Source organism: Ascaphus truei, chromosome 1 (genome assembly GCF_040206685.1).
Source record: "Ascaphus truei isolate aAscTru1 chromosome 1, aAscTru1.hap1, whole genome shotgun sequence".
Lineage (NCBI taxonomy): Eukaryota > Metazoa > Chordata > Amphibia > Anura > Ascaphidae > Ascaphus > Ascaphus truei.
The window spans coordinates 118,465,730-118,483,777 of NC_134483.1; the positions used below are offsets into that span (position 1 = coordinate 118,465,730).

At 46.1% G+C, this 18,048-nt stretch overlaps 1 protein-coding gene across 5 annotated transcripts in view; it reads left to right on the forward strand.

Moving 5' to 3' along the window:
• The window catches only part of SUSD1 (sushi domain containing 1), a 179,803-nt gene that overhangs the window by 152,559 nt on the left and 9,196 nt on the right, over positions 1-18,048 (forward strand). For all 5 annotated transcript variants that reach the window (XR_012800399.1, XM_075593999.1, XM_075594032.1 and 2 more), the window contains 2 exons: positions 2,892-2,931; positions 12,736-12,829. Coding sequence is in view for 4 of the 5 variants with exons in the window: in XM_075593999.1 (XP_075450114.1) it covers positions 2,892-2,931; positions 12,736-12,829 (134 nt within the window). In the remaining variant the exon portion in view is untranslated. The remainder of the gene's footprint in view (positions 1-2,891; positions 2,932-12,735; positions 12,830-18,048) is intronic.

The following is an 18,048-nucleotide window of genomic DNA, read 5'->3' on the forward strand; positions in this document are numbered from 1 at the left end:
CACACAGAATACAATAACCCCCCCCTCCCTCTACACACACAAAATACAATAACCCACCCTCCACACACACAGAATACAATAACCCACCCTCCACACACACACAAAATACAATAACCCACCCTCCACACACACAGAATACAATAACCCCCCCCTCCCTCTACACACACAAAATACAATAACCCACCCTCCACACACACAGAATACAATAACCCACCCTCCACACACACACACAGAATACAATAACCCCCCCTCCCTCTACACACACAGAATACAATAACCCACCCTCCACACACACAGAATACAATAACCCCCCCTCCCTCTACACACACAAAATACAATAACCCACCCTCCACACACACAGAATACAATAACCCCCCCTCCCTCTACACACACAAAATACAATAACCCACCCTCCCTCTACACACACAGAATACAAACATACACACTTACCTTGCTGCTGCAGGCCTTTTTCCCATGCTAGGCCTCCCCTGCCAGGCTTGCCTCTCTCTCCCGCTGGTGCACGCCAGAAGCTAGGCCCGCCCGGAAATCAGGCACAGCTTCTGGTGCGCACTGGCGAAAGAGAGGCCCAGGGTTGGGGAGAGACCTGCAGGAGCTCGGGAGAGCCAAGCCCGACGGCAACCAGGCTGTAAATGCTGGCCCGAGACATTTGTCCCGGCTTTCCCCCCCCTATCGGTGGCCCTAACTTTGCACTTGGAAGCCAGCTAGGAGCCTGACTTTATCATGTTCAGCTTATAACTATCTTTTATTTATATAATTCGTTTTCTCACTACTGGGAGTCAGACAGGTTATTTGCATTACAATTAATAGTAACAGCTTATTTCATATGACTAAAACCATAGGCCCCCGGTGATCTATGTAACACGTTTTACAAACTGCTTTGCAGTAAATTTTGTTGATGAAAGATTTAATAATGCAACTAAATGATTGAGGACACTACAACAGGGAAGCTGTGTTCATGCATCAATTCTGCAGGTTTCCCACTCCAGTCTGAAAAGTTTCTTTTCATCATGACAAGAAACCTGGAAATCCTACGAGACTGTGGTGTCCAATCAACAATGTAGCACAATATTGCCATACTCATGGTTGTGCTTACAGTCTCTTAGGCTGCGTCCCCGCTAGCGCTGAGCGGGCGGCGCTTGCGGCGGTTACTTACATATATAGATATATGTAAGTCCCTCGCTCAAGCTGTGCACGCGCGCTCGTGCGCAGAAACACCCGCTCACCCGCGCGTGCGCATCAATGCAGGACACCCGGCGCTCATGCTTGGAGCGCTCTACAAGCATTAGCGCGCTCAGCACCAGCGGGGACTCAGCCTAATAGGATCTTCGATTTAGAAGTCAGAAAGCTTCCTCATATGTAGATTATTTCACTGACAGCATTGCAGACGAACACAGAATTGCATTATTGTCTTGCATAGTATCAATAGCAACAAAGAATTCTGTTTAAAAGCAAACATTTGAACTGTTCTCTTTAGCTGTTGTGATGAATGTCAAATCCGTTATACAAGGAAATGAACAAAAAGGAAACGTGATTTAATCTGTCTTGCATAACTAGAAGTCTTACAAAAGCAGGCCCTAAACTTGTGACTACCTTGTGATCCAAACTTGGTCAGTTGAGATCAAATGTTAATATGCCTTGATATGCCCTTTTGACATGCAACTGAGATCACAGAATGTCACCGGATTCTCTTTATCTGTGTTGCTGGCACTCATCCTCTTTAATACTAACGAACAAAGCAGGGATAATATAGTAATATTAAACAACAGGATTTTCCCATATAAAGTTGTCAGGGTACACAATTGTAACCAATGTCTTATAGAGCTTACAGATGCCTAAAACAGGAAAGTAAACTGGCTGACACCATGACACAATCGACTATAACCAGTTTCTTCAAATATATAGACAAATGTTATTATAAGGTCACGTTTTCCCCATAGTTTTTGTTAAAATTCCTACTGACCCAACTTCCAATAATGGGTAGAATAAGATAAATACTGTAACTCAGTGTGGTGGTATTTTAACGTTAAAGCTGCAGTTCAAGCTGCCGTTTAAAAATATATATATTTTTCCCTATTCAATATGTGCATCAATACAATCTGCACACTGACAAGTGATTAGCTAGCTGCAGATCGATCTGTTCTCCTGTAATCGGTCGCTTGCTCCGGGTTATTTAATTCAGTTCTTGCACAGCATTCTGGGCAATGTAGTTCCTGGAATAGGATTGACTAGGCAGTACTAGATACAATTGGTGCACTGCTAGAGAGAGGGCGGGGCTCAGGAGCCAGAAGGGGAAGGGGCTGTCACTTTTGAAATGCTTCCTACATAAGAAACATTAAAAATATCTTTGAAACATTTTTTTTTTACATTGTGCTACAAGTATTTTCTCATAGTAAAGAACTGATTTATTAAAAAAAAAAAAAAAAACACAATGTAGGATATTGCTTGAACTGTTGCTTTAAATGCTTAGGGTTAGTTTTGTAAAAATGTGATACAATTGATAAATATGGGCATGAAAATAAGCCCTACTGCAGCGATTTTATAAGTATATCTAGACTTCTCACAATCTAGGGATACTTACTGAAAAGGTGAATGGAGAGACTGATATTACACAACCTGAACTTGTATAAGACGAGATAACTTCACAGCACCAGTTTCTGGTTTTTGTCTTTTTTTTTAATGTAAGTGCTACCTTCTGAAACATTGAGTAAATGCAGTTATTAAACCTCAGCACATCACTGATAATTTGTTGATGTTCTGAAAAAGTCATATATATTTGGTGTGCAAATCTTTACTACTTACTCAGAAAATAATATTACAGTATGTTGCTGCAATTTGTGTTGATATATATATATTTTTCCCCCCTATTTTAGATGAGCGCATATTCATGCATGGTTTTGGCAGAAATTAAAGGTAAGTATTTAATGTCAGAAGCATATTCTGCATCCATTTTAAATTGTGCGTCTCATTTGCTACCTTGCAATGTGCATATTACCAAAATGAATGGTTATGGAAAAGTTATCCAATGCTCTTATACAGTAGTGCAGTGTGATGAATCAAATTCTGCATTGTGGATTGCAAACTGTACTTTACATCACGCTATATACAACTGATGCAGATACGAACAGAAAATAAAAAAATATTTATAGATTAATTTTCTCACGTTAGCTCTCATTGATTTTCTCCAAATCCCATCCAAATCCCACTGAGTTTGGGTCAGTCTCACTGATTTTTTTGTGTTAACAGTGTCTTGAACCTAAATGGAGCCTCTCTAATAAAAATCAGTCTTCGATCATTCAAATACCAGATTCTTATACACATGTATAAAGGATTAGTAATTGGCATTCACATTTTAAATACATTTTATGTATATTTTATATTCCTTTTGAACTTAGTAAACACGAGTGGAAGCCATAAATGACATATTTAAGGTCATAGCAATTTTGGAATTTCAATTGTAAGCATTTGTTTATTCAATGGGGAGCAGACCTTAAAATAGCTTTAATTTTAAGGTCTGTATGGTGCTTATGTACATAAGACATTGCATTTAGAAATGGGCAAATGTGCCAAAGTTTGAGCCGCGAATTCTCTGCAGGTTTTTGAACAAAATTTGATGAAAGAAAGAAAGAGAGTCCTGTTTTACTAGCGTCTGCCCTCAAACTAACCTTCAAACAACACATGGACAGACACCTATGCTCAAAAAGAAGCACATCTGAGATACCTGGGAGATATGCCTGATATTACGAGATAATTTGCATATCCTATTAGAATATATCCCAGGTGTGCTCCACGTGTTTTTTGAAGGGATACATTTAGCACTTAGAACTCTAGTAAAACAGAACTCTGGGTGAATTGGATGTGTGGTGGTGGCTGGTAGTGTGGCATAGACTTGAACTACAGTCACATACTACACAATCACACAATCAGTAGCCGTGGTCTCAAAACGCCAACCACTTTGAGTACTTATATAAAAATATGAATCGCTTGCATTAATATCCCTATATACATGACAATATATTACCCCAGGGCTAAGTATTGCACAGCTGCCAACATGTGTTTTGCAAAAGCTTCCTTAAGGGAGTACTTCCAGGTATATACATATATATATACATATATATATATAAATATACGGTACCGCATACATTTGGAAATCAAGAGAGAGCACGCAATGTGTTGCAGTATAAAAGGTATATTAGTGGAAATTGTACATCAAAAAGACCAACATTTCGATCCACGTAAAAGGGACCTTCCTCAGGGTAAGTATGAGAAAAATGACCCACAACCCATATTATATACACACCAAGGTGCAAACAAATCACCACAAGTGATTGGTGACCTGCCCAAAACAATAAACCAATAAATCAATTTTAAAAGCAGCAGACAGCAGCATCATATGACAGGTTAAATGTCCATTATTTAATGGTGATCCGCAACTTGATGACGTCACCGTGACCAGAGCAGAATTTGGTGAAAGTACTCCTGGAGATAAATAGAAAAAGAGTTGAAAAGTTAGGATTAGGTGCTCGCTGGATGATCCGTGATCACCACTGGATCAAAACAATATGAAGACAGAAAATGTCCACGGCACTCCAGAATTAGAAAAATACTGTATCTTCTTTATACTATATTAGTGAAAGCACTGTATGCCTGCCTGGATGTCCGGTGTCCCTAGGGGAAATCTCATTGGTCCCTTGGCCCGCCCGCCCCCGCACACCTCTCATTGGCCTGAGGCGGAGTGACGGGCCAAAGGACACACAGGGACACACACACACACACACACACAGGGACACACACACACAGGGACACACACACACACACACACACACACACACACACACACACACACACACACACACACACACACACGGACACACACACGGACACACACACACACAGGGGGACACACACACACACAGGGGGACACACACACACACACAGGGACACACACACACACACAGGGGGACACACACACACAGACACACACACACACACAGACACACACACAGTGACAGACACACACACACACACACACACACACACAGACACACACACACACACAGTGACAGACACACACACAGTGACACACACACACAGTGACACACACACACACACACACACACAGGGACACAGGGACACACACACACACACACACAGTGACAGACACACACACAATGACAGACACACACACAGTGACACACACACACACACACTGTTACATACATTAGCGGGGCTCACAGTTAGCAGCACCCGCGCGCACCTCCTCCTCTCCCCGTGTCTCCCGCGCTTTCACCCCGACCCCCCCCCCTCCCCCGGCGCCGCTACATTCAGCAGGACACACACACACTATTATTACCCCTTCAGCGCCCCCCCCCCCCCAGTGTCAGCGGCCGTGCGAGACCCCCCCCTCTATATCTCCCACCTCTCCCCCCCCCCACACATATACATGCCCCCCCCTCCCCGGCGCTACAACTCACCCCTCCCCGGCGGGGGAACAGCCAGTGGCCAGGCAGGCTGCCTCGCGGCGCCGAGTGCCCAAGATGGCGGCGCCCGGGAAACACAGCGGGGAGCGGCCACAACACGCTGCCTCCCGCCTCAGATCCACGTGGGACCTGCCGGATGGGTGAGTGAGCGGCCTTCACCTCCCCTCCACCCCCCCTTCACCTCCCCTCCACCCCCCCTCCCCTCCAGTGTCTCCCCGATACCCCCCCCCCCCGCGCCGCTACAGTCAGCGGGGAGCGAGCGAGCGCCCGGGACACAGCGGGAGAGCGGCCACAACACGCTGCCTCCCGCCTCAGATCCACGTGGGACCTGCCGGACGGGTGAGTGAGCGGCCTTCACCTCCCCTCACCCCCCATCACCTCCCCTCACCCCCTTTCACCTCCCTCACTCCACTTCTCCCTTCCACCCCCCTTCACCTCCCCTCCACCCCCCCTTCACCTCCCCTCCACCCCCCCCTTCACCACCTCCCCTCCACCCCCCCTTCACCTCCCCTCCACCCCCCCCTTCACCTCCCTTCCACCCCCCCCCTTCACCTCCCTTCCACCCCCCCCCCCCTTCACCTCCCTTCCACTCCCCCCCTTCACCTCCCCTCCACCCCCCCTTCACCTCCCCTCCACCCCCCTTCACCTCCCTCCACCCCCCTTCCCACCGCCTCCCCCCCCTTCCACCGCCTCCCCCCCCCCCTTCCCACCGCCTCCCCTCCTTCCCACTGCCTCCCCCCCCCTTCCCACCGCCTCCCCCCCCCCTTCCCACCGCCTCCCCTCCACCTTCCCACCGCCTCCCCCCCTTCCCACCGCCTCCCCCCTTCCCCCCCTTCCCACCGCCTCCCAGCCCCCCTTCCCACCGCCTCCCCCCACCCCTTCCCACCGCCTCCCCCCACCCCTTCCCACCGCCTCCCCCCCTTCCCACCGTCTCCCCCCCTTCCACCGTCTCCCCCCCCTTCCACCGCCTCCCACCCCCCCTTCCCACCGCCTCCCACCCCCCCTTCCCACCGCCTCCCCCCCCCTTCCACAGCCTCCCTCCCCCCCTTCCCACCGCCTCCCACCCCCCTTCCCACCGCCTCCCACCCCCGCCATCCCATCGCCTCCCAGCCCCCGCCATCCCACCGCCTCCACCCCCCGCCTTCCCACCTCCTCCCACCCCCGCCTTCCACCGCCTCCACCCCCCGCCTTCCCACCTCCTCCCCCTTCCCACCTCCTCCCCCTTCCCACCACCTCACCCCTCCCCCCTTCCCACCACCTCCCCCCCTTCCCACCACCTCCCCCCCCTTTCCACCACCTCCCCCCCTTCCCACCACCTCCCCCCCTTCCACCACCTCCCCCCCTTCCCAGCACCTCCACCCTCCCCCCCTTCCCACCACCTCCCCCCTTCCACCACCTCCCCCCTCCTCCCCCTCCCTTCCCCTCCTCCCCACCTCCTCCCCCCCTCCCCCCCTCCCCCACCTCCCCCTCCTCCCCCCCCCCCTTCCCACCACCTTCCCCCTCCTCCCCCTTCCCACCACATCCCCCCTTCTCTCCCTTTCCACACCTTCCCCCCTCCTCCTCATTCCCACCACCTCCCCCCTTCCCACCACTCCCCCCTTCTCCCCCTTCCCACCACTCCCCCTTCTCCCCCTTTCCACCTCCTCCCCCTTCCCACCACTTCTCCCCTCCCCCCGCTCCCCTTCCCCCCCCCCGCTCCCCTTCACCCCCCCTCTGCTCCCTTCACCCCCCCTCCGCTCCCCTTTCCACCCCCCCCTCCGCTCCTCTTCCCCCCCCCCCCTCCACCTCTTTTTCCCCTTTCCCCTCCCACCCCCCTCCCACACTTCCACCCCCTCCTCTAACCCTTCCCCCCCTCCTCTAACCCTTCCCCCCCCTCCTCTAACCCTTCCCCCCCCCCCTCCTCTAACCCTTCCCCCCCCTCCTCTAACCCTTCCCCCCCTCCTCTAACCCTTCCCCCCCCTCCTCTAACCCTTCCCCCTCCTCCACCCCTTGCCCCCCTCCTCCACCCCCTCCTCCCCTTCCCGCCTCCCTTCGCCTTCATGCCCGCCTTACCGCCTCCCCACCCCCGCCTCTGCCTTTCACCCGCCCTTACTCCGGCCGCTCTGCCTTTCACCCACCGCCTCACAGCCGCTGCACGCACTCAACAGACACCCGCCACACTCGACACATACCTGCCGCCACACACACCTGCTGCCTCCCGCCCCTACGCACCGACATCACTGACCCACCGCCTCACACCCTAGCAGGACCCCTACTCACAGACAGCACTCACAACCCACGCGCCAGCCGCCGCCTCACACCCTTGCAGGACCCCCCCTCACAGACAGCACTCACAACCCACGCGCCACCCGCCGCCTCACACCCTAGCAGGACCCCCATTCACAGACAGCACTCACAACCCACGTACCACCCGCCGCCTCACACTCTAGCAGGACCCCCACTCGCACACAGCACTCACAACCCACGCGCCACCCGCCGCCTCACACCCTAGCAGGACCCCCACTCACAGACAGCACTCACAACCCACGCGCCACCCGCCGCCTCACACCCTAGCAGGACACACGACTCAGATTTTTACATCACTTATGGCACCAAAATATACATTGTACTGTGGTGTGGTTACAATAAACCATTTTTATACAACATCATATTACATTTTCTTCCATCTTTCTTTTCAATATTATTATCCAACCTTTACAACAAACAGTCATCTATTGTTCCACCATTTATAAATAATACTACCTATTACGCATTTACATCCCGGGCAACGCCGGGTCTCTCAGCTAGTAAAGTATAAAGAATCAGTGCTCAGAAGAACAAGCCATGCGTTTAAGGCAATATCTGATGAGTCCGGACGGGTAAATAATTCCATGAAGATGATAACTTTTAGAGGGTCATAGTATGCTCCAGAGGATGGCTATACAGGGGATGCCCGTAGTCCCACGAGGGTGGGTACAACAGACCCCCTTGAAGTATAGCGATATATTTCTCCTGGAGATAGACCATAAATGTACAATAAGAAGAAAGTCCTTGAGTAAATAAATGTTCAAATATTACTCACGACCTTGTTGATTGAAGAGTCCGGTTTGGCGTGCTCCCTGCTCACGTGTAGAATACCGGGAGATCTCCTGTGGGGGACAGGATGTAGTGGTGCACTGCCTGAGACGGAAAACAATGGGGGGTTTTTTCACAATGAAAATGATTTATTTGGCTGCCGGCAACATTTAAAATAGAGGTACAGGAACCTCTAACGTGTTTAGCGCACATGTTTATAAAGCACACACGTGCGCAAAACACATTATAGGTTCCTGCATCTGCCAAGAAACAAAATTCATGTGGGCCTTTTTTTGTTGTTGCAAGAATTGCAATTAATTCAGTGGGAAGAAGGATATCTGTGGTTACTCTGCTGCACGTCTGTTCTTTGTATACTCCGATTGGTCATCGTTTTGGAAAAGCAGCACTTTGTTTGTGCAATATGTTTTGGACAGTAGATCTGTAGGGTTGTGTGCACCTGATGTATTTAGATTTGCTGGATTTTGCAAAATCACATAATTATTTTATCTTTCACAATGACTAATTTTTACATCTCCGCGGGACTGCCGTGGTGGTGGAGGCTCACTGGGTGCAAGCCATTTAAGATTGATTTTTATTCAAGTACCCAAGCGGTTGATGTTCACAGGAATGTGTGGTGATAACAGGATATTAATGTAGCCCTGTTCCCCCCTCTCTGGAAACATGTTTCTGCTTCTACTGATGACATGGTGCGTACATACCTGCAAGGGTACAGGAGAGCTGAGAGTCCACGATGGGGTAGGGACCTGGACAGGCTTACGGTGATCCTTATGTTCTCTTCAGGGTAGTACAGCTCCTCCAGACATAGTAGGTTACAACGAAGCTGCAGGCAGTCCCTACTATGACAGTTCTTATTGTACCAATACCCCTGGCTAATAGACCGCAACTCAGCCAGGTGTATACTGTATAAATGAGGTCTTTATTATAGCAGAGACTGTATGATGGTATAACAGCATTGCCTTTTTGTGGAGAAGGGGTTCAGGCCCTTGATGGTGCTTGGCCAGCAGTTAATAATTGAGGCCATGTGCTTCTGCATGGATCTTGATTCCCCCCAACCCCCACCCAGCTCTAGGAGGAGCTGGAGTTGCACTTCCTCACCCCACGGAGGGGAAAGTCGAACTGAAGGTCTCACCCGTAAGGGGCTAAACTTCAAGCTACAATTTGGACACTTCCTTCCTTTGCCCGTCCCTTCTGAATCTCAGGATCTGTTCCAGTATTGGCTGCACACAGATTCCTGTCACCTCCACTCCTGTCACTCATGAAGTCAGCATGAGGGGGGGTAAATCCCATAGGATAGCCTGTATCTACTGGGACTATGGGGCAGTTGACTCACCCACCAGACGAGCTGACACTGGTTCCAGTAGCTGGTCATCTCAGCTACTGGAAGGTTGGGACCTTGTTGTACAGGTACATCGGTACATGGACCCACAGGTGGCCCAGCAAGGTAGACATTGCTGCGGGCCACTTTCCATGACAGTAGAGTCTGATCATGGGCCATCAGGAGCAGGGGCGTAGTGTGGAATACAGGGGCCGCACCAGACGGCGTAGAGGCGTGATTACAAAATTTAGTTACCACTGCAGGTGGCACGAGTTTGGCAGGCCACATGTACTGGGTTCCACAATTTTGGCATCACGCCATCATACTGACATCTCCCCCAGGTAGTCTGCAGTGAGGGCACACGCATCTGAGGAATTGTCGTCCATAAATGGTAGCCACCAGGAAGCCTGGCAGAGAATAGTTTGTGAGATCCAGCTCTGACATGATATTTTGCTCAGAGTAGATGAGGTAAATAAAGGCAGAAAGGCAGAGGATTAGCAGCAGCTCTTCACTCTTCCACAGCTCCGCAGAAATGTAGCTCAACAGGGTGTGGTAAGCTCCTCCCATGATTGAATCAAAGTCCTGCATTGGTACAAGGCGTATGCTGCTCCCCTAGGTGATACGCAAAGTAGGGGTAGGACACACCAATCAGTGACCAGGCTCCGGATGAGCCAGCTTGGCCAGCAGCTAGTAACTGTGGCCATGTTCTTCTGCACGGCTCTTGCTTCCCTCCCTAGCTCCAGGAGGAGCTGGAGTAGCACTTCCTCACCCCAGGGAGGGGAAGGTCGAACTGAAGGTCTCACCCCTAAGGAGCTGAACTTCAAGCTACAATTTGGACACTTCCTTCCTGAGATTCAGAAGGGGCGGGCACAGGATCTGTACAAGTATTGGCTGCACACAGATTCCTGAGTCACCTCCACTTCGGTCACTCATGAAGTCAGCATGAGGGGGGGGGGTAAACCCCATAGGATAGCCTGTCACTGCCTGTATCTACTGGGACTAACGTGACATGAGGGGCAGAAAGATAGCTGAACCAGCCATCACTATATTGATATACTACAAATATTTGTTTTACTGTTTCAAATGAGCATAGCCATGTTGATGCATTCGCTAGATGGATCTATATATTCTCCTTTATTTCCAGAGCATGTTAAGCATTGAAAATATAAACAAACATAGTGATACAAAGTTTCACTTCTGCCAATAATCTGCACAGGGTTCAAACTCAATTAAAATACAGTATCATGTATTATTAATTCAATGAAGTGGTAATGCTGACAGAGGGATATACAATTACATCTGTATCATAGAGTGCCATCATTGTACAATTAAGTGGATAATGGTTGTTGATTTTGCTGAGCATATCTAACTCTCGAATGAGTCTTCAGACTCATAAAAGGATTGTCTCATGTAAATCTTTCTGTGCCAAATGTTACAGGGGATCTGTTCCTGCCAGAGAATAGAATGCAACATTCTGGCTAATAAAGATGTGGAACCATCATTACTAAGAAGTACTACTTGATGAGACACCTTGTAGCACATTTTAGCCAAAATAGCCCTCTGGGGGCCTATTCAAGTGAACGAGACGAAAAGTGTCTTCCAGCTCAGGAGGTCTCTTGACTTTTGTGATTTCTATGGCGGGGACCATCCCTGGCCCATTATCTGCCCTACTAGGAATCTTATTAAAAGAATGAAGGGACAAATAAAAAAATGCTTTTGTCATTAAATCTAATGTTAAAGTTTGGGGTATAAAACAGGGGGATCCTTTTCCTACTCGGATTGCATCAGATGTAAGACAATTGTATTTCTAGTTTAATGCACTCTGTACATACAATATATGACTATACTAAGTGGAGAAATATAACACCTATACAAGTTTTTACTTATATGAATATGTGCATCAAGTAACTCCTCCCAAAATATCTCAAATGGCTGCTCTGTATGGATTGCCGCTGAAAAGGAGATCCAACGCACTGCGGGTTTGCTGAATAGAAAAATGTATTGTGCCACACAACGTTTCGACAGTGAAGGTCTTTATCAAGTGACAGGCCTGTCACTTGATAAAGACCTTCATGGTCGAAACGTTGTGTGGCACAATACATATTTCTATTCAGCAAACCCACAGGGCGTTGGATCTCCTTTTCAGCAGTTCAGATCTGGATTACCAGGACAGGTACCCATTGAACCAGCAGCACCGGTAATATTGAATGTATTATTTAGTTGTTTTGTGCAGCACATCACTTCTGTTTAGCTGTATAGATTGCCAGCTGAGGAAAACACTGGGAAAAAAAGTACTTTGACAGGCTAATTGAAAAAAAAATTCAAAAAAATAACTCAACATCAATTTCATGCAAAAATGTAAAGATATTGTTTGATCTGTGGCCTCAAAGTTCCTTCCAAGTGTTACATATCACAGAAAATGTTTTAAAGTATGATGAAGGGTCTGCTGTACAGTAGGACCCCGCTTTACAGCGTTCCGCTCATACAGCTTTTCCCAATGTATAGCCATATTCATTAGGTTCAGCGTTTGTTCAGTTAATAGGGCGATTTTCGGCATGACGCGCTCAGTAGCTAAATATCCAGCTGTCACTAAACAACAGTTTTAGTGCGTGCGCAACTCCTTGTCAGCTGCCATTTGTCAGCTAAACAGTCGGTTTACAGCTCTGCATCTCTGTTTTCAAAAGGTACAATACAGTACAGTAGGGCCCCGGTTTACAGCGATTTCCGCGTTACGGTGGCGGCCTGGAACGGAACCCGCTGTATGAGAGGGGCCCTGCTGTATTTTCTTTTGTTAGAGTTAAGTTAGGATCTGTTGCTATGTCCACCTGAGTTTTCCTCTTCTTTCAGATGTATCACCTCATCGGCATCACATGGATATGGTCTTACTGGGATCAGTGGCGTTTGTCTGCTTTGTTGTATTTATGTCCTACTCAACCGCACGGTAAGTATACCTTACACGATTAAACTTCCACTTAAGTTACGGGGCATAAAAGGAAGAGTGTGCTTTTACCACCAAATGATGATAAAACCAGTGCCCTCTTAACGCATGGGCACGCTGGGCAGTTGCCCGGGGGCCCCACGAGCTTAGGGGCCCCATGTTAATCTATGTACAGACCAGAATTTAGCACTAATTTTCCGATCACCCGCCTCAACATTCAAATCTCCCGGTAACTCGGTAGAAGGAGAAAAATTACAACTTGTAGCGGAGACTTGGCAGGGCCCAGTGCACTGCTTTGCCCGGGGGCCTATAATGCTGTTAAGACGGCCCTGGATAAAACCAGAGAGTAAAGTCATCCAAAATGCCAAGTAATATGTACAGTAAATGTATTGTGAAAAGGGTTTTGAGGCCATTGTTAATACAGCGTGAAATATATATCAAATATTTGGAAGTATTGAATATGTTTAATTTTCTGATAAGATCCATGAACATCAGCTCTCTGCTGCGCGGTGGAGTAGAGGAAGTGTAAGCAAAGAACAGGAGTTGCCGTGTTAACACTCAGCTGCAGGCGTTTAAACAAAAATTCCACTAGAAAGTAAGGTGCTTTTAGTTAGAGGCATCACATGGTGCTTACTTAATTTTTTTTTTTTAAAAAGGTCATCTTAAGGGAGAAACTGCACCTTTAATCCCTTCAGTTCACTGTAATTCATGGCAGCTGCCATTGAACGCATTGCAAGGTTGTATACTGTACATATACATGTTTTTTTAACATTTCAGTGCAATTAATGACAGGTGGCATTAGTGCAAAGCTGTGCATTACAAAGGAATATCTGCTTATATTGCGTTTTCTATAGCGCTGAACTATATAATGCTAAGGCAATATATGAAGCCAAAGTTGCCCACTTCAGCATGCTGGACTAGCCCAAAAAACAGAAGCACCCAACGCCAGGTTTAGCCATGACCATAAAAAAAATGTCAAGTCCCGCATCAACTTTAATGGCCTACAGTGGATATGCATTGAGGTGTTTCACACCTCTTTTGCATATCGTCACATGGCTCTAAATGTTAATGGCCGGCTGTCCTAGCAATAAGAAAGGAAATACAAATATCACTTGTGAGACAGGTCTGCAACCCTGCTTTTCACCATTATCTCCTAGCATACAGTGCTTCCACTGTAGCAAGGGATTCTGGGAAATTACATATAAATGAGCAGACATTGTCAATTTGGCTTCAAATCTAATTTTGGGAGATTTGAAGATCCCCGTTAGCACCTTGTTAAAGAGTTAATGGAGCTCTGTGGATCTGGGCCTGAATTGTGAAATCATCCAGTAGTTTTCTGCTTGAGATAAGCACAGTAGTGATGGAACAGCACGATTGTCCAGAAATAAATGAATGTAGCATGTGTGCATATTTAGGCTGCGTCCATGCTGCCGGAGACCGCGCTGTGGCTTGCGCGTGGTGACGTTGCCCGCGTTTAGCGGGAGCGTTTTCTGTCAAGGTAGGCGCGACATGGGGGGGCACATGTCTAGGGGCATGTCTGTGATGTCACAGAGCTGGTTCTTCCTCATTGGGCAAACCGCTCACGTGACCTGACCGTCGCGCCGAGGAATCAGTTTGAACTGATTCTTCGCGCACCTGCTGTCACGCGCTGGGACGGTCTATGGCACGATCATTGCATAAAGCAACGTGATCACGCTGTGCACACGCCTTCGCGCGGTCTTCAGCAGCATGGACGCCGCCTTACACCTGCACTTCACAGAAATGGGGAAGTGCATCAAATAAACGTTTCAATCGCAGCAAAGGAGCCTGGGTACTGCTGCCCTTTAACATTCAGCATCCCCACGCATTTCCCCAAACTTTTGCCACCTTTTCTCAAGCTAATCTACATCTCTGTAGGAAACAATGGATGGACGGAACCGTCATGTCTCTGAGTTCACCTGTCTGTGGGTACTGACATCAAAACTGTCTTACCAAAGTCCCTTACAGCCATCATATAACCGTTATCCATATCCAGGGCGAGGCTTCACAATAGGCCCGACAGGAAGCGGCACATTTTCTGTTTTAATCATTAAAAATATAAACATGAATCTAAGGATGAGCCATTCGTGGTTTTTGACTCAAATTTAGCTTGAATTTGAAAATGATTTTTTTTTTTGGAAGTTTAACTTGGAGTTTGAATGGCATTTTTAAACTGACTGAGTCGTAATTCGAGTCGAACTTAGAACCCGCAAATCTGCCCAACCGTACCATGATAAAGAAACCATATCTCAAGCCTGCTATGTGGTAATCTCTACAGATCTTACCTTAAGTAGGGAAATATTTAGTCCAAGGCACTGTCATTGACAGCATTTTTTTAGCAACTTCTATACTGGTACCTCAAACTACATCTCATCCAATACTCTCTGGAATCCGCATGGCTGTTTCAATTAGTTGTGAATCAGATGCTTTACTATTCATAAGTTACAGCATTTAAGATACCTAATTATTTGAAATAATGTAATTGATATTGGTCACTGTCAACACCTTTGCTCACTTCCTTCCGGTGATAGGTTGTTTTGAACTTTTCAGCATTCCCTTCACTTGTTTTTTTCTGTACATTACAGCCACATGGATATGAATATACTGTATACAGTTGTGTTAAAAAGAAAGTACACCCTCTTTGAATTCCATGGTTTTACATATCAGGACATAATAACAATCATCTGTTCCTTAGCAGGTCTAAAAATTAGGTAAATACAACCTCAGATGAATCACAACACATGACATATTACACCGTTTCATGATTTATTTAACAAAAATAAAGCCAAAATGGAGAAGCCATGTGTGAAAAAACACCTTGGGCAAGTCACTTTATCTCCTTGTGCCTCAGGCACCAAAAAATATAGATTGTAAGCTCTATGGGGCAGGGACCTGCACCTGCAAAATGTCTCTGTAAAGCGCTACGTAAAACTAGCAGTGCTATACAAGAACATGCTATTATTATTATTAACACATGGAAAAAGGGAGGAATGATAGCATCCACACTACCACGGTCAATATACAATAATATTCTTTAGAATAAAATCCTCACAAAGGAGCATTTTGTTCAACCAATAATTTAATTTGGAAAAATTAATTTACAACTAGGAATTATGCATAAATAATGCCTGCCATGTTGTTTTTTAATAACTGGACATAATTAAATGCCAAATCACAATTGTTTGTATAACCTATTTGATGTGAATTCTAGGATCCTCGTTTTTGCAAAATATTAAATACATATTTATACATTTGTAAACACATGATAAAATACATTCAAACAACACCAATAAAAATATGCAATAAGATGTAAGAATGTGAATGATATATTATATATATATAGTCATAGATCAGTATGGATCCTGCTCTCTCTCAAAGCGTCTAGTACTGAATGATGAAGGATGAATGTAGTACTTTACAAGAAATGCAGATGTCACAGTAGCCATTGGAAATAGTGCTAACTAGCAATGGGCGAACTTTTTTTTTTAAATTCTTTTTTATTTGGGACATTTCAGTTATAAATAGCATTCCATTGAGGTAGTTACAATTGCATGTTATACGTTATACATTTGATACATTCGATAATGATGTAATGAGGTCCATACATCATAGTCAAATACATGTTAATCTTATTCCCTTTATCTATGCTTTTCGGCTGAAGGGCAGAAATAAAGGAGCACAAAGATCAGACATTCGTCGGTTAGTCTATCAGTTAACCATGATGTCCTATGTCGACATCTTTTCTCCTTTAGTTTCCTTGTATTAATCTCATTTGGTGTATATTTCCTTCCGATTCCCCCTCCCGACTTGATTACGTTCTCAGTTCTATTTGGTTTCTTATTTTTATTTTTTTCTTGTTCCTCCTAAACTTGGGATATACATTTGCTGTATAAACGAGAATAACAATAATAACCTTAACAATGTTAATCTGGTATTTTCTATCTACTACCTCCTCGTAGCGCCTTTTATGGCCCGGTGGTCGTCTTAGGCAGTCTTAGGCAGTAGTCAATACATACACAGTTTCTCTCGGGCCAATCTCCGACCATGTCTAAAATGGCCTTCGATCTACTCCGGACTAGGTGTCTCGTGTTTCCTCTCCCCTCGTTCCTCTTCTGATTCATTGGTTATTGAGCTTTCTACAGCTGCTTGTCTCAGAATTTTTCTTGTTGTTGGAAAGTAAACGAAGACATGATCATCCCCCATTTTGTTTCAAATGTGATAATTGTATCTTTGTCTGCATATTTGTATATGATTTTGTCAATTGTGATTAATTTTGTGAGAAGTGTTCGAATCAACTCTATAGTTGGTCCCTCCTTATCAATCCATTTGGTCATTATCGCTTTCCTTGCCACCAGTAGTATCATCTCTGTTGGTTGAATCGCTTTTTTATTTAGATTGATGTGGATCGACCAGACTTCCGTGTTTGCAAACAACATGGGCATTGGGTGTTTTATCCATTTTACGTTTGTTACTTTTGCGATATATAATAGCACTTGATCCCAGAATCCTGAGATTTTGTTGCATGACCAGAGACAATGGATAAGATCAGCTCCAACAAATCCGCGTTTAGGGCACTTAGTTGTGTCAGCCTCTATGTTAGCTATCTGTCTTTTGAATGGGATGTATGCCCTGTGCATGATTCTATATTGCATCTCCGTCCAGCTTTCTGAGATGATTAGATTACATACCCTTGTGTAGCCTACAATCAATTCTTCCATACATTCAATCTCCTTTTGGCAGGCTCTTAGGTTTAATGTGTTATTTTTCTCCATCTCTTGATCTCTTATTAGTCTATATAGTTCCGCTAGTGTGTATCTAGAGGATTCAGTTTGTTCATAGCAATCATCTAGACTGTTTTTCCTTAGTATATATTGATCACAGTTTTGGAGTTTCTTACGATAATGTATTAGCTGGATGTACGGTAATAGTTGCATATTTGGTATGTCATATTTCTGTGCTACTGTAGTTCCTGAACAGTCACAAAGCTCTGGGTATCTTTATTTATAATATGGTCTAAGTAATTACCCTGGATGGGTACATATCTTAAGATTGAATAGGAAAGCTTCAATTTCTTTCTCACCGCCTTCCATGTCATTATGGTATTTCTGATGAGTATGTTTGTTTTGGGTTCTAAGGGCAGATTGCTCCATTCTAAATGTAAGATTCCTGCTAGCGAGAGTTCTTTAGAGAATTATCTTTCTATG